Source organism: Macrobrachium nipponense, chromosome 4 (assembly GCF_015104395.2).
Source record: "Macrobrachium nipponense isolate FS-2020 chromosome 4, ASM1510439v2, whole genome shotgun sequence".
Taxonomy (NCBI): domain Eukaryota; kingdom Metazoa; phylum Arthropoda; class Malacostraca; order Decapoda; family Palaemonidae; genus Macrobrachium; species Macrobrachium nipponense.
Genome location: NC_061100.1, coordinates 77,495,148 through 77,517,837, shown reverse-complemented (window position 1 = coordinate 77,517,837; position 22,690 = coordinate 77,495,148). Strand labels below are relative to the sequence as shown.

At 37.4% G+C, this 22,690-nt stretch overlaps 1 protein-coding gene across 1 annotated transcript in view; it reads left to right on the top strand.

Moving 5' to 3' along the window:
- Positions 1 to 22,690, top strand: part of LOC135210961 (hornerin-like) — a 70,979-nt gene that overhangs the window by 43,864 nt on the left and 4,425 nt on the right. Inside the window, exons 2-4 of the mRNA XM_064243943.1 lie at positions 13,160 to 13,328; positions 13,745 to 13,873; positions 21,022 to 22,690. The exon at positions 21,022 to 22,690 is cut by the window's right edge and continues 1,849 nt beyond it. Of these exons, the coding sequence (XP_064100013.1) occupies positions 13,160 to 13,328; positions 13,745 to 13,873; positions 21,022 to 22,690 (1,967 nt within the window). The remainder of the gene's footprint in view (positions 1 to 13,159; positions 13,329 to 13,744; positions 13,874 to 21,021) is intronic.

The following is a 22,690-nucleotide window of genomic DNA, read 5'->3' as shown; positions in this document are numbered from 1 at the left end:
ACGTCCTCCCCCCCTACCATGGATAGATTTAAGTGCAAATCTCAAAGCTGTAATTAAATTTTGATAATGTGTGCTCACTGCACACAAGTAAAATATTGATAGAAGCACCGAAAACAAAAGTTTTTATATATAATATATATATCTAGTATAGATATATATATTTATTATATATTATTATATATATTATATATCTAATATATATCTTTGTGTGTGTGTATGCATGTATTTAATGCTTATATTTGCCAAAGAGACTTCACCTGCTACTTCTTTGTAAGCTATAGGAATTAGAAACGATTTAACAACCTTCCTTCAGAATTATAATCTCTCTCTCTCTCAAACACACAAACACACATTGATAGAAACAACTTGTTAAACAGCCAACACGGTTTAAGACAAAACAGATCCTGCCTATCAAACCTCTTTGAGGTTTTTCTTAGCGTGCTTGGTATTGACGACCTTAGTAGAGCAATAGATATATACTCTACTTAGATTTCCAAAAGGCCTTTGACGAAGTTGCGCACAAGACACTAATGATAAAAGTTAGAGCTTTAGGAATTGTAGGAGAAATAGCAGATTGGATCGAAGTCTAGCTAATTAATACAAAACAGTGCATAAATGGTGAAGAATCAGAATGGGAAGATGTGATAAGCGTAGTTCCTAAGGGTTCTGTCTTTGGCCCGCTCTTGTTTTTGATTTACATTAATGACATTGATGTAGGCTTAACTAGCAGGATAGACAAATTTGCAGATGACACCAAACTAGGTGTAAATGCAGTAGACCCTGATACAGTGGAAAGTTTAAGAAATGATCTAAGGAAAACAGGAGAGTGGTAAAAAATATTGCAAATGCCTTTTAACCTGGATAAAAGTAAAGTGTTACGAATAGGAACAAACAACCCTCATGCCAACTACATGCTGCTTGGGAATGACATAAATAATGTAGAACAAGTAGAGGACCTTTGAGTTATTAGTACCGAGGACTTAAAATCCACAAAACAATGCATAAAAGCTGAAAAGAAGGCACAGAAATTAGTGGGATACATCAAGAGGCAGTTGAGATACAGAAATAAGGAAACGGTGCTGCAGCTCTACACATCAATAGTTAGACCACATCTTGAATATGCAGTACAGTTTTGGTTACCAACGCTAAGAAAGGATATAAATAGACTAGAAAGGGTACAAGCAAGAGCCACAAAGTTAATTCCATCCATCAGGCAAATAGGTTACCAAATACGACTAGAGAGCCTGAACATGTAGTATGGCTTAGAAACACGACGATTGTGAGGATAACTAATAGAGACATTCAAAATACTGAAAGGCATAAGAAATGTAGACAGTAACCTATTCACATTAAACGAAAACCAGACAAGAAATAAAGGATGGAAAATAGAACTGAAGAGATACAAATATGTGTGCATACATATACGAATATTGATATACATGTACCATATGTGTGTACACACACATACATACATATAAGTCTATCACATTACCGTGATCCATATACATATATCGAACTACAAATGTACACACACACACACACACACACACACACACACACACACACACACACATATATATATATATATATATATACATATACATATATATACTATATCATATATATACGTATATATATATACATACATACATACATACATACATATACATACATACATACATATATATATATATATATATATATATATATATATATAGATATATATATATATATATATTAAAATCCTAAGTGCCCACCCCCATGAAAGATTTCTAGATCCGTCACTGCTCACAAACCGTAAGAACCTCAGATTTCCAGAATTATGGGTTATTCATAATCAAAGAGAAACTTTTCACGTGTACTGCAGTTTTCGCAATGGTTTGCACATCAAATCCTCATGTGCAGTTTTAACATGACTTTGCTTAAACTTGAAACTTAACAGGGTCTCAGAATAGTGCCTGTGGCACTCTGCTGAAGGTTATTTCCTAATTATGCGCAGGTTTGCCATTTTCAATATGTGATGTAAACGTTCGCTAAGTCGGATATTTCCGAAAGTATTCAGTAACATCGCCTGCACCGTCCCACATCCATTCCAAAAATCCGCTCGGTAATATCATAAAAAACGTAATTAAATTTTTTTTTTCGTTGCTTTTAAAGGCTATCTTGATTACTTATTTCTATCAGCATTTTGTGTATATATTAAAAATCTTAAAATCATAGAAAATGCCTTCATTTGGAACATATTTGCAATTTTTTACTTTGAATACCTACTATTCAGTAATTAAAAGGCATATTGTTTTTCTTTTTCTATCTTTATTTTGGTGAGGTGGTGACTCAAAGTTCTGTTCTAGTATGCACTTAGTGCAGATTAGAATAGTAAAACATTACTAGACAGTAAAACTGGTGAGACGTCCTGTTTGTAATAAATACTCTATGAACAACTCATCTTTATTCACGACTGTTGAAGATTTCATCGAACTATACTCTTGTCATTATAATACGAAAAAAGGCCAATTAGGAATTTGTTCTGTGGCTGGACTCAGTGTTTGAGATGGGAAATGACCCCAGGAAAATACAGTTAACCTGATGGCAGTCTATTTTGGATATGATATTTCCAAAATCGTGATTACGTTTCTGTTCTCACGGATGAAGATGCTCCACGAAAGAGACAATAGCAGTTTTTGAACAATGCAATAATGACGAGAAAGATGATTTATAAACAAATATGTAACCACAAATGAGAACTCTTTACCCTGCTCCCGTGGACGTACAAAGAAATGTTTTTTAAAACGGGGGACAACCCCGGTGGATGGGTGGGCGGGTGAGGGAGGGATGGAGAACCTTGGCGTCGGACGGCCAAACAAGTTCGGTGGGGAGATGAGAGAACCCGTCAAGTCAGTTGGATAATTTACCGTCTTGTTTGGGGTATACATACAGTGACGGACAGAGCACTGGGAGCGATAGTGTCAAGATTTCGGTTTGTTGGATATGCATTCTTCTGCCTTCCCATGTCTTTTCATGTAACACTTGACTTCTGCATTAGGATTACCAAATATACAAGCAGGACAGCTATACATAAAAAATGCACTACATCTCCATTGTCACACCCTCTGACTTCTACATATTTAAAGGTATTTGAAAGACATTCATAGTATCACTGTAATGAATAAATTCTAGTTTCTATTAATTACTACAATGAAAGTAAGATTATTTTGGCTGTTGTTGTTGTTGTTGTTCTTGTTGGAGGTTAGGAAAGGTCTATGGAAAAGCCTAAAAAGGTCTGAAAAAGGTATTTACTATTGCGATAAAGATACAGGAATTTTAGGATAGGATATTTATGATTTATTTATTAAAATGGAAATGTAAAAAATAAATAATATGCATCTTAAACACTACAGAACAGTTATTTCTAGTAAAATATTACGTATATATTTTAATTTTCGTTGGTGAAACAACGCTCTATTTGACCATACATTTTTACATGCGTCACGAGTAAGCTGGAGGTCGGATCACGCCTTGTTATGTATAGCAGTAGTTACTATTTCCGTTAATATCATGTTTCACTTAAACTTGGTAACTGAAGATGATATAGCAAAATTACAGCATGGAGGTAAAAAACTTTTTTCTTACGTCCACAGATCTAAACTTACTTATGTAATTTATTTTTGTTTACGGCATAAAAATAAATGATAAGTAGTTTAGTAAAACGAAGATCTAGCGGGATGCGGTGCATCCAAACACTTACCGAGGAGGCAACATGCAAAAACTTTCAAGAAACACAATTAGAGAATAACTTTCAGCTATCCTGTAATTTACAGTCTCACAAGATAACAGAAATGGAATGAATAAGGATGGAAGTCATTATCGAGTAATTTCACATGGAAGGAAAGAACGGGGGCCACAATTAAACAAAAGTAACCTGCTCGAGTTTGAGAAAAGTAATAACCTAAATCCAACATGGTCTTCATCAAAGTATGTATACAATGTAATGTTATTGAAAAGGCTAAGAATGAAAGGGTTTCATAAAGGCTCTTGATGAAAAGTGCAGGTTTTATCTGTACCTATACAAGTTGCAGAGAAAGCTAAAATAACCATTTTTTTCCCAATTCTGAAGCTGTTGAAGCCCTTTATGAAACCCTTTCATTCTTAACTTTTTCAAAAATATTGCATTGTGTACTTATTATTGAAAAGGCTAAGAATTAAAAGGTTTCATAAAGGGCTTCAACAACTTCAGAACTGGAAAAATGGTTATTTAACCGGTCTCTTCACTTTGTACAGGTACAGCTAAAACTCCCTCACACCTGTCATCAAGAGCCTCACGTATAATATCAGTCTCAAGATCATGCATACATTCTCTGAACAGGTCTACAAACCCTTCCATTTAAAGTCTCGATGTTGACACTGTATAATCACCTCTTCCTGGAAACGGATAAGTCCCGACACCAAGACGAAATGACAGCCCTTGAACATTATCGTCTGTAATGAAAACATCTGAAGCATCTTGAAGGCAGAGTGAAAGTAAAACTTTTGACGCAAGGTAATACTTTTGCTTAATTGTTATTTCTGTAGTATTCAAGTCTTCATTAGAAATGCAAGAATATTTATCCTCTATTATATCAAGTTGGTAATTAATATTGCATCCTGTCATAAACTGTGCTGGGATTAACTGTTTGTCACCTATATAACTGATGACTGAAAATAACTACTAGATGAACAAGCCTGCCGAAATATTGTTGCATTTTATTTGCAACACTAAGAAAGGAGTGGGTATTATAAGAGGTGAAACACAGGAATACTCAGGTTATACTAAAACAGACATACACAACGTAGCTGTGAGTTCCAAATGAAGAGATTAAGTCACAACATAGGTAAATAATGGAATTTGCAGCATCTTGGATGGCATTAATTCAGAACAAGGGACCGTAAGTCTAAGCAGGTGATGCTAAGAAGAAGGGAAATGCGCTCTTACTGCAGTTAAGAATACAACATGCTGATCGAAAACCTTATCAATTTCTATAACAAACAATAAATTCTCTACAAGCAATTTTGGTTAGATGCTTGAGGCCCACAATATAATGTCGGTTTACAAAAGTTGGTACAAGAGTATCTGTACCAACATGTTTAAAGATGTGAACACAGTTAAGCAAATTTTAGACAACCCTTCATCTGTAACAGAACCTCACTACTTAAAAAGTTCATCTTACAGAGAACATTCAGTAGCCACAAGCACACTATACCCTCATAATCACAATGGGTCACCCTGAGACATCTGAGATCCCCTTTATTGAAGGGAATTCAGTGACACAGGAGGTCAAGATGAACTTGTCATCCATAGCCTGACAGTTGCAAGCTGTTTGGTAAACCTCCTCGGAGATGTAGTCAGTAGGATGACCATACTAGGAAAAGTAAGATTTTGAATCTCACAAACTATTACCCTCACACATTTAACACCTACTAGGACTTTCTTTCATTTATTAAACAAACCTAGATTTCACCTAGCAAATACAAGGTGTGATTGCATCTAGACAAAGGGCAGATATTACAAATACGAATAAAGGTGTGTGAAACACCACACTGCTCATTTTCAAATGAGTCGATTTGGAAAACTTATGGGAGCCCTGAAAAAGCCTCTGGATAAAATTCTCAAACGATACAGTGCCAAAAGGTTGACTCATCACCAGAAAGAGATATCCACACTGAAAGAAAGAAATAACAAGGAATCTTTGATGCTTTACAGCCATCCATGTCCTTCATCCACCTCTGAATTTATACAGCAAATTTTCAAGTTGTGCTTTGTTCCTTACAAGACCAAATTGTAATCTTGGTCCTCCCTCATGACGGATGAGAGGCTTTGTTAATGTCATCAGCCAGAGGTACCTATAATGTCCGATGAATATTAGAAATATCTAAAGATATGTTATGAAGCAAGGACCAGACTCCAAGCAATCTCCAGTGGAAGCTGTGCTATAGCAAGCAACAGAACAGCATACAAACTGAGTCGGTCCTTTGCATTAGTGCTGTTTTTCTCGACATAATATCAATGAAGCACATGAAATGCCCTCTTGCTCAGCGGTTCTTAATCGGGGGTTCGTGACTCCCTGGAGGGTCGTTTGGGGTTTCTCAGAGGATCAGGATTCTCTGCAATGGTAGCACTGAAAACGAAGGTATGCAACAGGCTTGTGATCGATGCTGACATGAGGTGTTGCCTTTCGGGCGCTGCTCCTCACTTTGATAGAATTATGGCTGCTAAACAATGTCAACCATCCCCTGATTGTTCAATAGTTCTGTGGAATTTGCAATGTTCTGGCATCTATAGAGGCTATATGGAATTTTTCAAGGTGGTTGTTCGTGGCATTTTCAATAAACCCTGGACTCTATATCATTTTGTTTTACCTTACCTTTTCACAAGGTTCACCATTTCCAAATTTATTAATTATATGGGTTAAAGTAATATCCTGAGGAGTCTTTGTGGGTCATAGGAGTACGGGGCCCTCTCATCTGGGGGCACGAACTCTCTCTGCCCAAAATATATTTTGCCTGTAAATCCATGCTTATATATACATTTATATGTATATATATACATTTATATATATATATATATATACATATATATATATATGTATATATATTTATACATTTACTGCATATGTATCTATATTATAATGTGTATGTATGTGTGTGTGTGTGTGTATGTGAAGGAAGAAACCACACTTCATGAAGACACTGTACATTTATTCTGCACACCATGTAAAATTGAACGTTAACTGCTAAATTCCACCCACATTTACAAGTATCATATAAAACCTTCAGCATAAAATTGAACCGAGATATCTGTACGGATATAATTCTTAATGTTATATACTAAATAAATAATAGCTGCCACAGAAATAAATTGCAATTGTTGAATGATATAAATATAGTAATTATTAAAAATTACAGTAAAATATAGTTGACCTTCATAATAAATCAAAACATGATTAGAAAAATAAAGAGCTTCTTTTCCTATCCATAATAAAGTTATGTTTAAGACTTACAGTAAAAATCAAGTTAGAAAAAATATTTTTGACGTTCCTTTCCTTTTCCAAAAAACATCTATGATTTTGTCCATAACTTCTTCAATCAGTCTTTGAGCACATTTTCTTTCTGTGTTGAGAAGTACCTCTTGCTTGACCCATGTTGCCTACGAAGTCCACTGAAAGAACTCTCTGCTGGACATGAAGTACCAGGGATGACAGCCAAAATACGACCTTCTTGAACTCATGTACCATTTCTGACAGTTCATTTTCGTGTAGAAACTGGACAAACTGATGCTGTCTTGAGGAAGACTCCTCGTCGCCTTTGCTTAAACTCAAGGAATTGTCTATTCTGCTTCCATCAGATGTCAACACTGGCTGATAGTTAATTTATAAGAAGCAAGAACTTAAAAATATCTTAAAATTGTGCAGATAATAACAGTTTTGGCATTTCGCTTTTTAAGGGAAAAGTAAAATTTCATGGATGAAATAACACTCATGTACCGGATTTAGCTCACGATCTGTCCAGTTGAATAGCCCTGCTACATTGGCTACTCTGCCAGAAAAATTTGTCTGCCCAAATCTTGGGGGAGATGCAGGCCTCTCAGCCCCCACCCCCAACCCCACCCCCCTCACCTTCGCGTCTCGTACGCCGATGGAACCACCGCTGAGAGTCTAGCTCATTACTTGGACATTGTGGTATTTTTTCTGCAAAATGTTTACACTGTCATTGTTTTGTTATTGTTAAGGTTTTTCAACTATTTTGCGACAACAATTCCATAGGTTCAAAGATTGTTCTTAGCAGTCCAGCCTCAGATCTTCATTGTTAAGTTATATTCTGCATACAACTACCAGATTTTTCAGTATATACAGGTTCTGAAAAAGTTGTTTGTAATAATTCCATTTGTTCAATTACCTATAGTTCCTAAAGACAAAAATTTATGCACAGCAGAGTCAGAAATACCAATTGTACAACTGATAAGTTGTGCCGCTCCATCTTCCAAACCAAGTTACAGATGCAGAAATTGTCAAAAACCAAGAAGTAGTAGTAGGCGGGATATGCCTTTGAATTTGTTTAAGCTTCTTGTCTCTGTAATACCACGATTTTTTTAGAAATCCTTTCCTATTTTCAACTTCCCCGGCCCCCCCTCAGTAGATCTGCAAATAAGATCTTTATTTTCCTGATATGGCTGCTGCACAAAACTATTCCATTTCTAATCTCATTGCATGCTGGGCGGTAGAGTAATAAATGATCTGAATTTTCCTTGTTTTCCTCACAGCACAAACATTTTGTATCTTCTTTGATCCTATTTCTATCATTGAATCCTGGTGTACTCCCTAGTCTGTCCCTGCTGATTAGCATTTTATCTTTAGTGTTGTCATACCAGATTTCTTCTCTTATGTTTTCTTTATATTTTCTGTAGATTTTTAATGTTGTCTTTTCGTTCATTTCTTTCTGCAATATTTTTCTGTCCCAATTTTATTATTTCTTTTAGCTGTTTACCTTTAACTGCTTCAATTTTACCTAAGTTTATGTTTAATTTTTTCACATAATCTATTTCTTGCATTATCCAGGGGGTTTTCTTGATGTCATAGTGTCGTACACCGCCGCCGCAGTAGTAGTAGTAGTAGGCGAGATTTGTCTTTGTAACGGCTCATCCCACTATTAATACTACTAATATGTTGTTTTAGATTAAGTTGACCTCTTGCTCATAGAGCAGCCCGTAAAACTACTACTACCTACTACTACTACAGTTTTCGTGTGAGGTGCAAAGTTTTAATCCCTTTTTTTATTTTATTTATATATATATTTTTGGGCAAATTAAGGGTCTGTAAGTAGATAAACTACTCATTATTTCGTTATCTTCCATGATTCATAAATAGTTGATAAATCTGTGCGCTTATCTTGACTTTATGTAATGCAGTGTATTTGGACCCCCAAACTGTAGGATTCCAATATATTACGACTTCTGCCTTTATAAGGATTATTCAGCAGATCATTTTAATTTTCAGATGATTTTGCTGGGTCCACCCTGAATTGACTACCCTGTTTTTTTATCTGTCCATCCCCGCCTGTGGTGTTTTGTATGGTAACACTGCGGGAAAGATAGTTACATTCAGTTACTTAACGATTATAATAATATCCAATTTCGAATATTAACGGTCTTATTCGCATACTAAATTATAAAACACTTTTCAGTTACAAATGTACACCCAGATCCTTTTATTTTACCTAAAACTACAATTAGCGTAACTACTAAAGCCCGGGCGCAGTGTACATAAACAAAAACACCACAGGCGGGATGGACAGATGAAAAAAAACAAGTATATGGTCCTCATTCTTCCTCAGTCCTAAGCAACTATTGGTTTTATATATATGTATATATAAATATATATATATCTATATATATATAATATATATATATATATATATATATATATATTATATATATTATATATATATATATATATATCACATGGACAGATAACCACGATAATTCCATGATTGTACGTTCGTCCTTAAACCTGAGTATAAGTACTAATGCTGCAGAGCTTTGTCGATAACTGAACTCCTATAATAATTTTGGAGGTATGATTACTCAAATACAGATAAGACTACAGTCAAGATGAGTGAATGATTCAATCGTTCCAGGGGATATATTCTTTAAAGGTAAAAAGATACAACGGAAATGTCGTCCATCATTACGAAGTGAAATACTGGCTAAAAATCAAACATGGGTTATAATGTGATGAATAGGAATGATGTAAATAAATTTAGAATGGCAATGTCCAACAGATATAGGTACTACCAAATTCAACATTTCGATGAATACTGACAGGGCGACGTCATCGTAGCTCTGAAGAGCATATTAAGAATAATAAACGCAGAGAATCCTGTTTGAACAAAATTACATTAGGCATTACATAAATCAAACTTTTTTAGCTGATAAGAATAATGACAATAACCGATCATTTTTAATTCATCTGGTCGTAGCAGTATGGATCTGTTTCAAGAACGTTTGCTTGCTGTAATTGCTGTCTTTGCTTTTGTGCTGTTCTTCCAGAAAGATAAACTCTCATTTATCCCCCTTTTCTACAAGAAGATGAAGAGCTATAATGGTACAACAGACGACTTTTTGGAGCGATAGAGCAAACAGGATCTGGTGTTGCTAGGGTACTACTCGGGCAAGAAGAGTCACCCTGAGTGAGTGGCTTCTTCTTCCTAATGGAATGTGTGGGAGAGGTGGAAGGGCAGACGACGGAGGCGGTATCGTAAGGGATGTTTCAAGGGGAGAAGAGGAAGTTGTAATGAATGTATGATGAACAAAACGAAGGGACGTGACGCTTGAAAAGAAGGACTCGAGTAAGATTCTACGAAATGGGCTGAGAAGAAAGACAAGGCAGGAGGCCGGGAAGCAGAGAAAGAGAGAAGAAATTACTGGGAGATGTGAGTGGATGGTGACACATTCTATGATATGAACCAGTATCTACACATTTAAAACAAACCAGAAGATCAGGCGTGAAAAGCAGAAAAAATTCCGGGTGGCCAGCATCGGGAAAGACGTTGGGATGGCGGGAAAGGATAGGTGGGGGGTGGGGGGAGGGTGCTGCTTTGGCGGGCAAAGAAACCAGTTTCTCAGAGCTATAAAGCTTATCGCAATTCTTTCCTGAGATGCTAATAACCTATATTAAAATCATTTTTAAAGCGAGTAAAGTACTCTTAAGCTCGTTCTGTCTGAGCACAGGCCAAATTTTATTCAAAACCTTCCTCTTTTAAGGAATGATGGAGGAAGCCAGAATTAGGAATGAAGCATAAAGCACATTTTCCCCCGGTGAGTAACCTGTCATAATACCCAACGCTCTCTGTCTTAGGTTTGAGGGTCCTCATCTTTGGGATGTTTGCTGATTTTGGATGAAGTTTGTAATTGACTCGTGATTACGTAAGAGATGTTGTGTGTGTGAAAACACGTTTTTTTCTTTACATTTCATATTTTCCAAAAACCTATACCATCGTTTCACTTCCTCCATGCGTATCCCAAAAGGTGAGGGCAGACCTGGACAAGGCCTTGAGTATATAAGAAGCCCTTGCAGGAATACATCCGTCACAGTCCTTCTGCGGCTATTGCAGAAGTTGCAGAGGTGAATTAGAGGAGAGGAATTCTACCATCTCTTTTTGATCATTTGATCGTCTTGGAAACTTTCATCGGAAACGAGTGAGTCCTCACCTACCTAGTTAGTGTGTACCCGTTGCTATTGCCAGTCTTGCCAAGCTTGGCTCTTACACCTCATGACGCCTACAGGGATTCATGACACTTGCTTTGCAGATTTCATCTTCTTTCTGGGGAATTTCTTATAACACTGGCGATCATTGCACACTTACAATTATTTGTTTCTACTGATATTATTTAATGTATAAAATTACTTTTTTTCTCACCTCGGTAATGAATTTCCCGTTTACCTATTCGGCGCTTCCAACCTTGAATATAGATCTTCAACCTTCTCATCGGTGGTATAGGATCCAAGTTTTAAGATTCTGCCAATTCATATAAGATCTGCGGAGGAAGTTGTACAATAGAGTCATTTTTTCCAAGTTTTATTTTGTTTTGCCCTGCAGCATCTCTGAGAATGAATTACAGAGAAATCACGTCATATCCATTTTCTTTGTAAGAATGTCATGAGATCATACGAGGTATATATTTTGACATTTTTTACTGCAGACCAATTCCTCCATTATTTCAATTTTCTTTTTTGGCATTTGCCTTTATATATATATATATATATCTATATATAATATATATATATATATATATATATATATATATATATTTTCTGTCCCGCTGCTTGTTGGCGGTGTTCGTTTACATCGTTTAATTGAATATATATATATATATATATATATATATATATATATATATATATATATATTCAATTAAACGATGTAACGAACACCGCCAACAAGCAGCGGGACAGAAAATCCTTAATCTGCTGTACTATATAATATGCCATAGAGTGCGGGCCACATGTAATTTCTTTTTAGAAAATAGGAATGTGGGTGGCTATTGGTGCCCTAGATATGGAATCTTGAAAGAAATTAAGAGTTTTTTGGACGAGATGTCGTTTTCAGAAGTATATATCTGACGTTTTCAAGTAGCTTTTGATTATGACTCAATCATACGAACAGAGGAGTGTCTTTGCTTTTATGTAATAATTGTCAGTGAATACATCACATTTGTGTGTGTATGTGTGTGTGTGTATGTATGTATGTATGTATGTACGTATGTATATAAACGTATATTTTTCCCCCACAAACTTGTGCCTGAGGATCTGAGAGACAATCGGCCAGCCAGGTGGGGAACTGCCACCTTTATCATCTAATAGCGATTATCTTCAGTAAAGTAAGGGTCACAGTTATGGCCGTTGCTTAATCGAAAAATCGTGTTGTGTCAGCAAAGAATTCAAGTTTCTCTTTCGTGTCAAGTCTATGAGGATTTCTGTTTCCCGGTGAAATTTCATGAATGCTTTTATGTGTGTTGGGAAGGACGTGAATCATGCATGACTCCTGTGTACATTTGCCGGTATTTTTAGATGAGGAAGACTTCGCCAACATTCGATCTTGCTCAGCGAGAGGCTCGCTTCCATCTCCGATGTTTTGTGACAAAATACGATTATTTTTCATAATTTTGATTGACGTCATTCACCATTTTCTGATTTCCAGAAGTTTAATAAGTGTCATCATTTTCTCTCTCAACCTTGAACTTCTTTTGGGAGATATGAATCTCTTTAAAACCAGGTCTTCTATATAATTACTGAAATTTTCTTTTCGCTGCGGGTTTGGCAGCAGCCAGCATTCTAATTTCTCTATGTAAGTCCTTTAAAGAAAGATGATAGTACTGGTTCTCAAAAAAACAACTATCTTGGTGGAGGGAGAGGAATGGGTGTTAGTACTGTTTCAGTCTCTGATATTCTAACGCATAAAACAGGAAGCCTTCTTGTATTACGAATGCAAGTGGAGTCATCCACAGAAGTGTCGTCTTGTGGTCAATGAAATGTTATTATTTCTTTTTATATTTCGTCCTCAAACTAATTTTATTATTTTTCTTTTAAGAAATGTTAATAGAATGTTTTCCCCTGTTTTCTTCCAAAAGTGAGGGTGGCAGCCCTCTTGTGGGCCTTGATCGGCTCGGCTCTCGGGGCCAAGCTGGACACTCTGCACAAGGACCATTCAGACTGTTCGCCCGTCAAGTCTAAAAACCCCGTCGGCAGTTTCTTCGTCGCTGCCTTGCCTTCAGGAGGAACGCACACAGCATTTGCCGGGTGAGATCATCGCTGATTGTCTTGCGAGATAATTTGCAACGAGAGAGAGAGAGAGAGAGAGAGAGAGAGAGAGAGAGAGAGAGAGTATTAGTCCTTTTCGGAGAGCAATTTGGTTTATATGACTGTCATCCGATAGAAACAAATGAGCTTATTTTGTGTATGCTTGCGTGTGCATCTCCTTTGTGTCAGTGGCCGTGGCCTTCATATGTTATTGAAATGCATAAGTCGTAGGCACGAACATTTAATGCTTTCACGAGTCCACAATGACAAGATTTTTGTAAGTATAAAGACGCGAGAGTGATTGCCTGCTCATATACGAAGAGGGCAAAGGGCGACTGAAAATTGACGATTTCTTAAGCAAGATCTTTGTCCGTTTCTCGTTCCAGCAGCTCACTTTCCCTCTCTTTCGTTCCCAGCTTCGGCACCGCCTCTCAGGCTGGGAAGGGCGAGGGCGTCGTTGGCTCTGCCTTCTCCTCGGGTCAGGCAGGCCAAGCAGGCCATGCGACGAGGCATTCCTTCAGCGGAAGTCATAACGCCTTCGCAGGGTGAGTCAGCTTTTTTTGGTTTATTTAGTGTACAGCAATGTATATAGTCCTTTTACAAACTTAACCACGCATGCGTTCTAAGGTTTCAAAAAGAATTATATATATATATATATTATTATAATATATATATTAGTATATTATATATTATATTATAATATATATGTGTGTGTGTGTGTGTGTGTGTGTGTGTGGTGTGTATGTGTGTGTGTGTGTAACTGATCACGAAGATGTGGAACGTGATAAATGCATAAATAACACACACACACACACACACACACGCACACACACACACACATATATATATATATATATATATATATATATGAATATACATATGTATATATCAACTTCACCAATATTGCAGTTACCCCTACTACTAACTAGTGAGTCTTATTGGTAAACAGGACAACCTCACGTAGCCATCTTCAACCTATAAACTGTGAATTAAGGATGAAAACTAAGTAACAAAAACTTTAACAGCAACAATAGGTACACAGAAGACTCATCAGTGGGGTGTCGAATACCACACCTTTACACACATGTATCTTGTATGTCCAGTTATTCCATGAGGACATGAAAGTGTTCTCAGTCCAGGGCCACTTCCACTCTATCTATTCAGCACATTTTCGTCATTATGTGTACTTTTAATCAGCCTATCGTCCTCCATTTTCATTTTATGCCCAAATCGCATCCAAACATTGTGATCTCAAACTATCTGGCATCTCGGGCGTACCTCTACATGACTCACCCTATCAGTCACCTTATAGGATCCGCACATCTACCGGAAGGGCTGATTTAACAGTTACTCTCACACATCTCAACAGTGACATCTTTAACGCCTGTCCACACCAGGAAACATTGTTTGCAAACAAAGTTTGCAACCTGTTTGCAAGCGATGTATCCTGTCCAGACCTCAGGTGTCGTCAGGATGGTTGTCGGTGCAGCAGCCTTTGTATTTCACTTGGGAGTTTTTATGCTCTGGAGGAGGGATTAATCAGAGAAAGAAAGAGAGATGGGTAATAAGGAAGTTTTTAGAAAACGGAGTGTCGCACACAGATGCACATGTGTACATATATGTATACATGTATAGGTGCATGTGTATATATAATATATACATATGCACATCTAAATATTTCTCTGATTAATCCCTCCTCCAGAGCATGAAAACTAACAAGTGAAATACAGAGGCTGCTGCACCGACAACCATCCTGACGACACCTGAGGTCTGGACAGGATACATCGCTTGCAAACAGTTTCCGAGCTGTTTGCAAACTGTTTTCGAGTTGTTTGCAAACTGTTTTCCGAAGCGGGTTCGCAAACATTTCCAGCTGTTTGCAAACTGTTTTCGAGTTATTTGCCAACTGTTTCCGAGCTGTTTGCAAACAATTTCCAAGCTGTTTGCAAACTGTTTTCGAGCTGTTTGCAAACTGTTTTCGAGTTGTTTGCAAACTGTTTCCGAGCGGTTTGCAACAGTTTCCAAGCTGTTTGCAAACTGTTTTCGAGTTGTTTGCCAACTGTTTCCGAGTTGTTTGCAAACAATTTCCAAGCTGTTTGCAAACTGTTTCCGAGCTGTTTGCAAACTGTTTTCGAGTTGTTTGCAAACAATTTCCAAGCTGTTTGCAAACTGTTTCCGAGCTGTGCAAACTGTTTTCGAGTGGTTTGCAAACAATTTCCAAGCTGTTTGCAAACTGTTTCCGAGCTGTTTGCAAACAATTTCCAAGCTGTTTGCAAACAGTTTTCGAGCTGTTTGCAAACAATTTTCAAGCTGTTTGCAAACTGTTTCCGTGCTGTTTGCAAACAATTTCCAAGCTGTTTGCAAACAGTTTTCGAGCTGTTTGCAAACTGTTTTCGAGTTGTTTGCAAACTGTTTCCATCTGTTTGCAAACAGCTTCCGAGGCACAAGCAGTTTCCAAGAAAGAGTTTGCAAACTTTGTTTCCAAACAATTTTTCCCAGCCCAGCGTGGACAGGAGGCCTTTGTACAGACCTCTTCTCCTCCGGATATTTTACAGAGCTTGCGCTCCCTTCCTTGCTTCATCTATTCTGATGCAGGTTTTTACTGCCCCATTTGTAATTAAACATTTATGAATGACCCATTTTCATTCTTTCTCTATCAGTTCCAGCAAACGGTGCTTCATCTTCTGGATTCCATTTATTCTCATGACCTTTCAGTAGCAGCCCATCTCTGCTTTTCTGCTTGCGCGTTCAAATTCTTTTTGCAAATCTCTTCAGCTTCAACCACTAGAAATTCAATTTCCTAATCCATTCAAAAACCAATCGTAACAACATTACTTTCGTCGGAGATCCACTTTTATGCAAAGCCATGCACTGTCATATATACGCCCTTCTCCTGTCACGAGGTTCTCTTCCATCACAGAAATTTCTAATCACTCAGATAGCCAGTGCAACTTTTTATTACATATCTTTATCGCCCTTCACATTACATCCATGACAGCTCTGTTATTACCATGCCCTTGTTCCATAAACCCTTCACACAGGACTTTGCCTTTTTCCAAACTTCTCAAGGAAAACAGTTTTATTTCATCTATACTAATTTTTCCTTGCCTAATGCCTCTCTGCACACTTTCTGTCATCTCTCTAATTGAACCAAAACCCTATCATGACCCTCCCAAGGTATACTAAAGTTATGGACGGCATGATGATGTCATTCTGACGATCACCTCATTGACTTTTCCCCCGAAAGGAAGAAACAATTACTACTCTCTCCGCCAAGACTCTCTCCTATTTTTCCTGAAACGTTAGCCTAGTAAGAAGAATACCAGACATACAAGCTCAGCTTCTCGGTCAAGCTATCAAAACCAGAACTCAGCATCTCACTTGCATTCAGTAAAATCCTGGTCCCTTTTCGACCTCCATCTTACTAACGCTTCCTTACAATGTTAAGTAGTTATTTCAATATACATTTTCATGACATACTACATACATACACTCACACACACATATAAATATTATATATATATATATATATATATATATATATATATATATATATATATATATATATATATGTATATATAATCATCGTTAACGGGAAGAGGACACACACAGATACACAGGCTGTCTTTATTCCGACGTTTCGTAATTGTCCAATTAACTACATCATCAGGGATGTTAAAATGAAAAATAAAATTCCTAATAAAATTGTAAAAACAAAACTAAATATTAAGAAATGCAAAAGCTAAAAATTAATCTTATAAAAGTATACGATATATAAACATTAAAATTTAAGGAACTAGATTTAAAAAGGGACATACATTAAAATGAAAGATAACTGAACATATAGTAAACAAAACTTGAAAGCATCAGTGAACAGAGTTACAGAACAAGAGGTTAAGGACCGACCTAGAGGAGTGACAGCGATAAACTAAACATAAACATAAAAACATGAATAAACAACACAAGTCAAGACAAATACACAAGGGAGGAGGACGTATGAGTGTTTAACGACGAACAAGTTGTTTAATAAAAAGTAATTCCATGATAACAAGGTCTTGAAGGTTGGTGGTATGGCCTAAAATGCAGAAGTCTTTATTATTGATATGTGTTTTAGATTTTGCAGTGGTTTCTAATATTGGAGTGTTCTGGGTTTGGAATTCTGCTGCCACTACGGAAGCTGATGCCATGATGAGAATCGATACGCACCTTAAGGAGTCTGCTGGTGGATCCCACATAGGTCCCTGTTTGGCATTCAGGGCAAGTATATTTATAAATAACACCAGAGAACATATAAGGTGATAATCGCTCCATCAAGGTAAATAGTGAACCGATGGTGAATGGGTTGTTAGGAATTAATTTAACGTCAATAGCATGAAAATGTTCCTGAATTATTTCTGTGAATTTTTTTTTAAAATTTGAGGTCATGGGTAAATGGAGAGCATGCATAAAACTTCATTTTTGGGTCAGTTAAAACTTTTTGTTTAGTAACGAAATGTTTAATAATAACTGTTTTCCTGCTAAGCTGGTGTATAGAAAATTATATCAACTACTGAACAAACATTTCATTATTTACTAAACCAAAAGTTTTAACGTCCTAAAAATGACCTTAAATTTTACAAAAAGTTCACAGAAATAATTCAGGAACATTTTCATGCCATTGACGTTAAATTAATTCCTAAGAACCCTTTCACCATCAGTTCACTCTTTGCCTCGAAGGAGCGATTATCACCTTATATGTTCTCTGGTGTTATTTATAAATATACTTGCCCTTAATGCCAAACAGGGACCTATGTGGGATCCACCAGCAGACTCCTTAAGGTGCGTATCGATTCTCATCGTGGCGTCAGCTTCCGTACTAGCAGCAGAATTGCAAACCCAGAACACTCCAATATTAGAAACCACTGCAAAATCTAAAACACATATCGATAATAAAGACTTCTGCATTTTAGGCCATACCACAACCCTCAAGACCTTGTTATCATGGAATTACTTTTTATTAATTAACTTGTTCGTCGTTAAACACTCATACGTCCTCCTCCCTTGTGTATTTGTCTTGACTTGTGTTGTTTATTCATGTTTTTATGTTTATGTTTAGTTTATCGCTGTCACTCCTCTAGGTCGGTCCTTAACCTCTTGTTCTGTAACTCTGTTCACTGGTGCTTTCAAGTTTTGTTTACTATATGTTCAGTTATCTTTCATTTTAATGTATGTCCCTTTTTAAATCTAATTCCTTAAATTTTAATGTTTATATATCGTATACTTTTATAAGATTAATTTTTAGCTTTTGCATTTCTTAATATTTAGTTTTGTTTTTACAATTTTATTAGGAATTTTATTTTTCATTTTAACAACCCTGATGATGTAGTTAATTGGACAATTACGAAACGTCGGAATAAAGACAGCCTGTGTATCTGTGTGTCCTCTTCCCTTTAATTAATATGGATCGACTCATGACTTTTTACGCTAAGCTATATCTATTTATATATAAATATAATATATATATATATATATATATATATATATATATATATATATATATATTAACGTGATTAATAAGAAAACTTTCTCATTGTTGCTGAACTCTTGAAAGCCGAAAAGTGAAATATCAAAGCATACATAGCAATTGGCAAGCTTTGCTTATCTAGACGAGCAATGTTTTTCCAGCATAACCAGTGTTTGTGATGTTTGTTGAGGATTAGGGATTTAATTACTGTATGTAACATCTTCCACTATGATCATCAGTTCTTTTTAATTAAATACTCTTGCTCATTTCATATCAAAAGTGTATTTATGTACTTGTGATTAGCCAGTAATCCACAGTTTCTCAGCGTCATTCATCGATCGTCAAGCCACTCTAAACCTACGAAAATCATACCATACATATCTATGTAGTTTCCAGGTACGTTCCAGGCAACGGCGACACGCAAAACGTATACATATGTGTGTGTGAGACTTTAATCTATGGAATCATCCAGAGTCAGACCATTTTCTCAGTTCCCAAGGGGGCGCGCCGCCATTCATGCTCTCACTGGCAATAGGGACCTCTACGATTATTCTCAACGTGCATCCTTTTTTATGCCTACGTATAAAAGTGCGATTTATTGTCAGTGTGTCTATGTATCAGATAGCCAGTTATTAGTAAGGTGTTCGGTGACCGAGATATACGTACGCAAAATGATTCGCAAGTTACTGTTCTCATACAAGGAACGACAGAGAGAGAGAGAGAGGGATAATGGTACAGTTGGTCATACCGTCATAATCAGTTCTGCTCTAGAAATCTACCACGAAATTGATTAAGATGATGCTAAGCTAATGGAATACACAATTTATGGTGAGAGACGTAGAAAGATCATAAGATTAGATGCTCTTTGTCCTAACACTGAATGGCCTGCAAGCACTTAATTATATTCGTGATGTGCGAACAGTGGACCGAACACATTTTGAGTTCCGTTTGTAACTTATTTTTTTCTTAAGTTTGCTTTATTTCTTCTCTGTCATATTGTTGGTATCTTTATTTCTTCCTCGTAACTGCTTTATAAAGATAAACTGTAAAAAGTGATTAAATGCTAACTTCACTGCGTGATAGAAGAATTTTCATGATACAATTACCATTATTTTTCTTATTGAAATTCCAGTAAAAAGTTTTATGTTCCTAAACATTTGAAAATTATGGCCAAACACTGTCAAGAAATCAATACCGGGACATCGCTGTTGCTTTTAATATCCGCCCTCAGTTCTAATCCTCATGCTGCCAGCCCACTCGTCACCTTCTTTTTCGGCGATTCATTTCTTGGTGTTGAAACTGGATGCTAAGCTGTAAGGCTCTTCTTTCATTATCTGTATTGCTTTCAAGATAAGTTGCTCTCCGTCATCAGGCGGTGCAAGTGACGACTAGCTTTTCTTTTCTTACGTTTTTGATAGACAGCTGGTCCTCCCGACACATGCACAGACACAGACACACACACACACGCACCCATTCCTCTCTGTTCATATCACCAATACGCTACATAATTCTTTTTATTATCAACGAAGTACTAGGCATAACCATCGAGCAAAAGTGTTAATCCTCATACCGTAGGAATGAATTCCATGTTTTTACGAGTAACAAGAACTCTAAACTCCAAGTGCATCAACGTCTAGGTAAGCAGACTAGCGCTGGTTTGGGTTGAGGAGTGTGTAAAATGCTCAAACAAATAAGGTGCAGGTAATTGGAGTGGTACTGGAGAAATTAATGTGGTTGTTTTCAAGGAAGGAAGATTATCAGCCACAGGTAAACAAGTGTGATACTTTATCAAAATGGCTGCTTGTACATTCAGTCTTTTAGTTTCCGGCCAAGTATCTATGTGGTCCATAATCCAGAATTCTGATAAATATCGATTTGTTAAAGTATTCGTCAGCTAAGAGTTCATTGGCAATCCTTCCAGGAACCTCTTGTAGATAAGTTTTACTTGTGAACAGTTACAAATTTTTTTTTTTACATTCCTATGTATCTAGCAGCAGAAAGTTTGTAATCATGGCATGCACAGAATTTACAAAAATATTAATTATTTCTTGAATTGAAACTTAGTTTTTAAAGATTTGTTAACTAGGGAGGAAAGAATTCAATAGATGTACAAACCAATTTTTTTCAGGCATCACGAGCAAATGTTTCTAGCTACAAGAAAAAAAAACAGTATTTATTTCTCTTTTTCAGGTTCAATTCACCCACTGGTACTCAGCACAGCAGTGGCTCTTTCATCTCTAGTAGTGGTGTACCCATAGGTTCAACTGCATATGCTGCAAGTAGTTCAAGTTTAGGTAGTTTAAGTTCTGGATCACAACCTAGTGGATCATCAAGCGCAAATAATCGGCATTCTTCAACTGGTGCTGATGATACCTCATCAGGAAGTAGGTTTTCCTCAGGAGGTAGTTTTGTCTCATCCAGTTTCCCTACACGTGGAACAGGATCATTTGGAGTAGGAAGCCTCTCCTCACATGGGGCTGCAGGATTTGGTAGTGCTCTTTCAGTAGGTGGTGGTGTAGGCAGTGTTGGTTCGAGAGGTTCATCAACTACTGGGAGCCAATTCTCGTCATCAGGTGGACATGGTACATCAGGAAGTGGTATTTTGTCCATTGGAAACAGAGCATCTTCACTCACTGGTCCTAAACCAGGTGCATCAGGGACCTCTAGCCAATTAACATCTGGTACTAGCTCTTCTTTTGGTGTTGGTACTGGTTCAGGCACAAAGTTTTCTTCAGGCTCAACTTCTACCCCTGGCAGTCAGTCTGGATCTGCAACTCACAGAGGACAGACTACCCATGGGGTAAGGTCTCCCTCTAGTGTTAGAGGTGTTTCAGGTTCTGGATCTACATCATCTGGGAGTGGAAGTGGCACATTCTCAGGGTCTGGTGGATCATCAAGTGCAGGTGGTCGTGTTTCAGGTTCTGGATCTACATCATCTGGGAGTGGAAGCGGCACATTCTCAGGGTCTGGTGGATCATCAAGTGCAGGTGGTCGTGTTTCAGGTTCTGGATCTACATCATCTGGAAGTGGAAGTGGCACATTCTCAGGTAGTCATGTTTCAGGTTCTGGATCTACATCATCTGGAAGTGGAAGTGGCACATTCTCAGGGTCTGGTGGTTCATCAAGTGCAGGTGGTCGTGTTTCAGGTTCTGGATCTACATCATCTGGGAGTGAAAGCGGCACATTCTCAGGGTCTGGTGGTTCATTAAGTGCAGGTGGTCGTGTTTCAGGTTCTGGATCTACATCATCTGGGAGTGGAAGTGGCACATTCTCAGGGTCTGGTGGATCATCAAGTGCAGGTGGTCGTGTTTCAGGTTCTGGATCTACATCATCTGGGAGTGGAAGCGGCACATTCTCAGGGTCTGGTGGTTCATTAAGTGTAGGTGGTCGTGTTTCAGGTTCTGGATCTACATCATTTGGAAGTGGAAGTGGCACATTCTCAGGGTCTGGTGGTTCATTAAGTGTAGGTAGTCGTGTTTCAGGTTCTGGATCTACGTCATCTGGGAGTGGAAGTGGCACATTCTCAGGGTCTGGTGGTTCATCAAGTGCAGGTAGTCAGTACACCTCATCAGGTGCTTATGGAACATCATCAGGAAGTAAGCCTTCTACTGGAAGTAGTTCTTTCTCATCCAGCTCTGGTAATAGACATTTTTCTGCGCAAGGAACAGGCTCATTTGGAGTAGGAAGCTCCTCTACTTCATCTGGCGCTACTGGATTAGGTAGTACTCTTTCAGTAGGTAGTGGTCTAGGAACAGCAGGTTCTACAGGTTCATCAACTACTGGGAGCCAATTCTCGTCTTTAGGTGGACATGGGTTATCAGGAAGCAGTAGTTTTTCCAGTGGAAATAGAGCCTCTTCA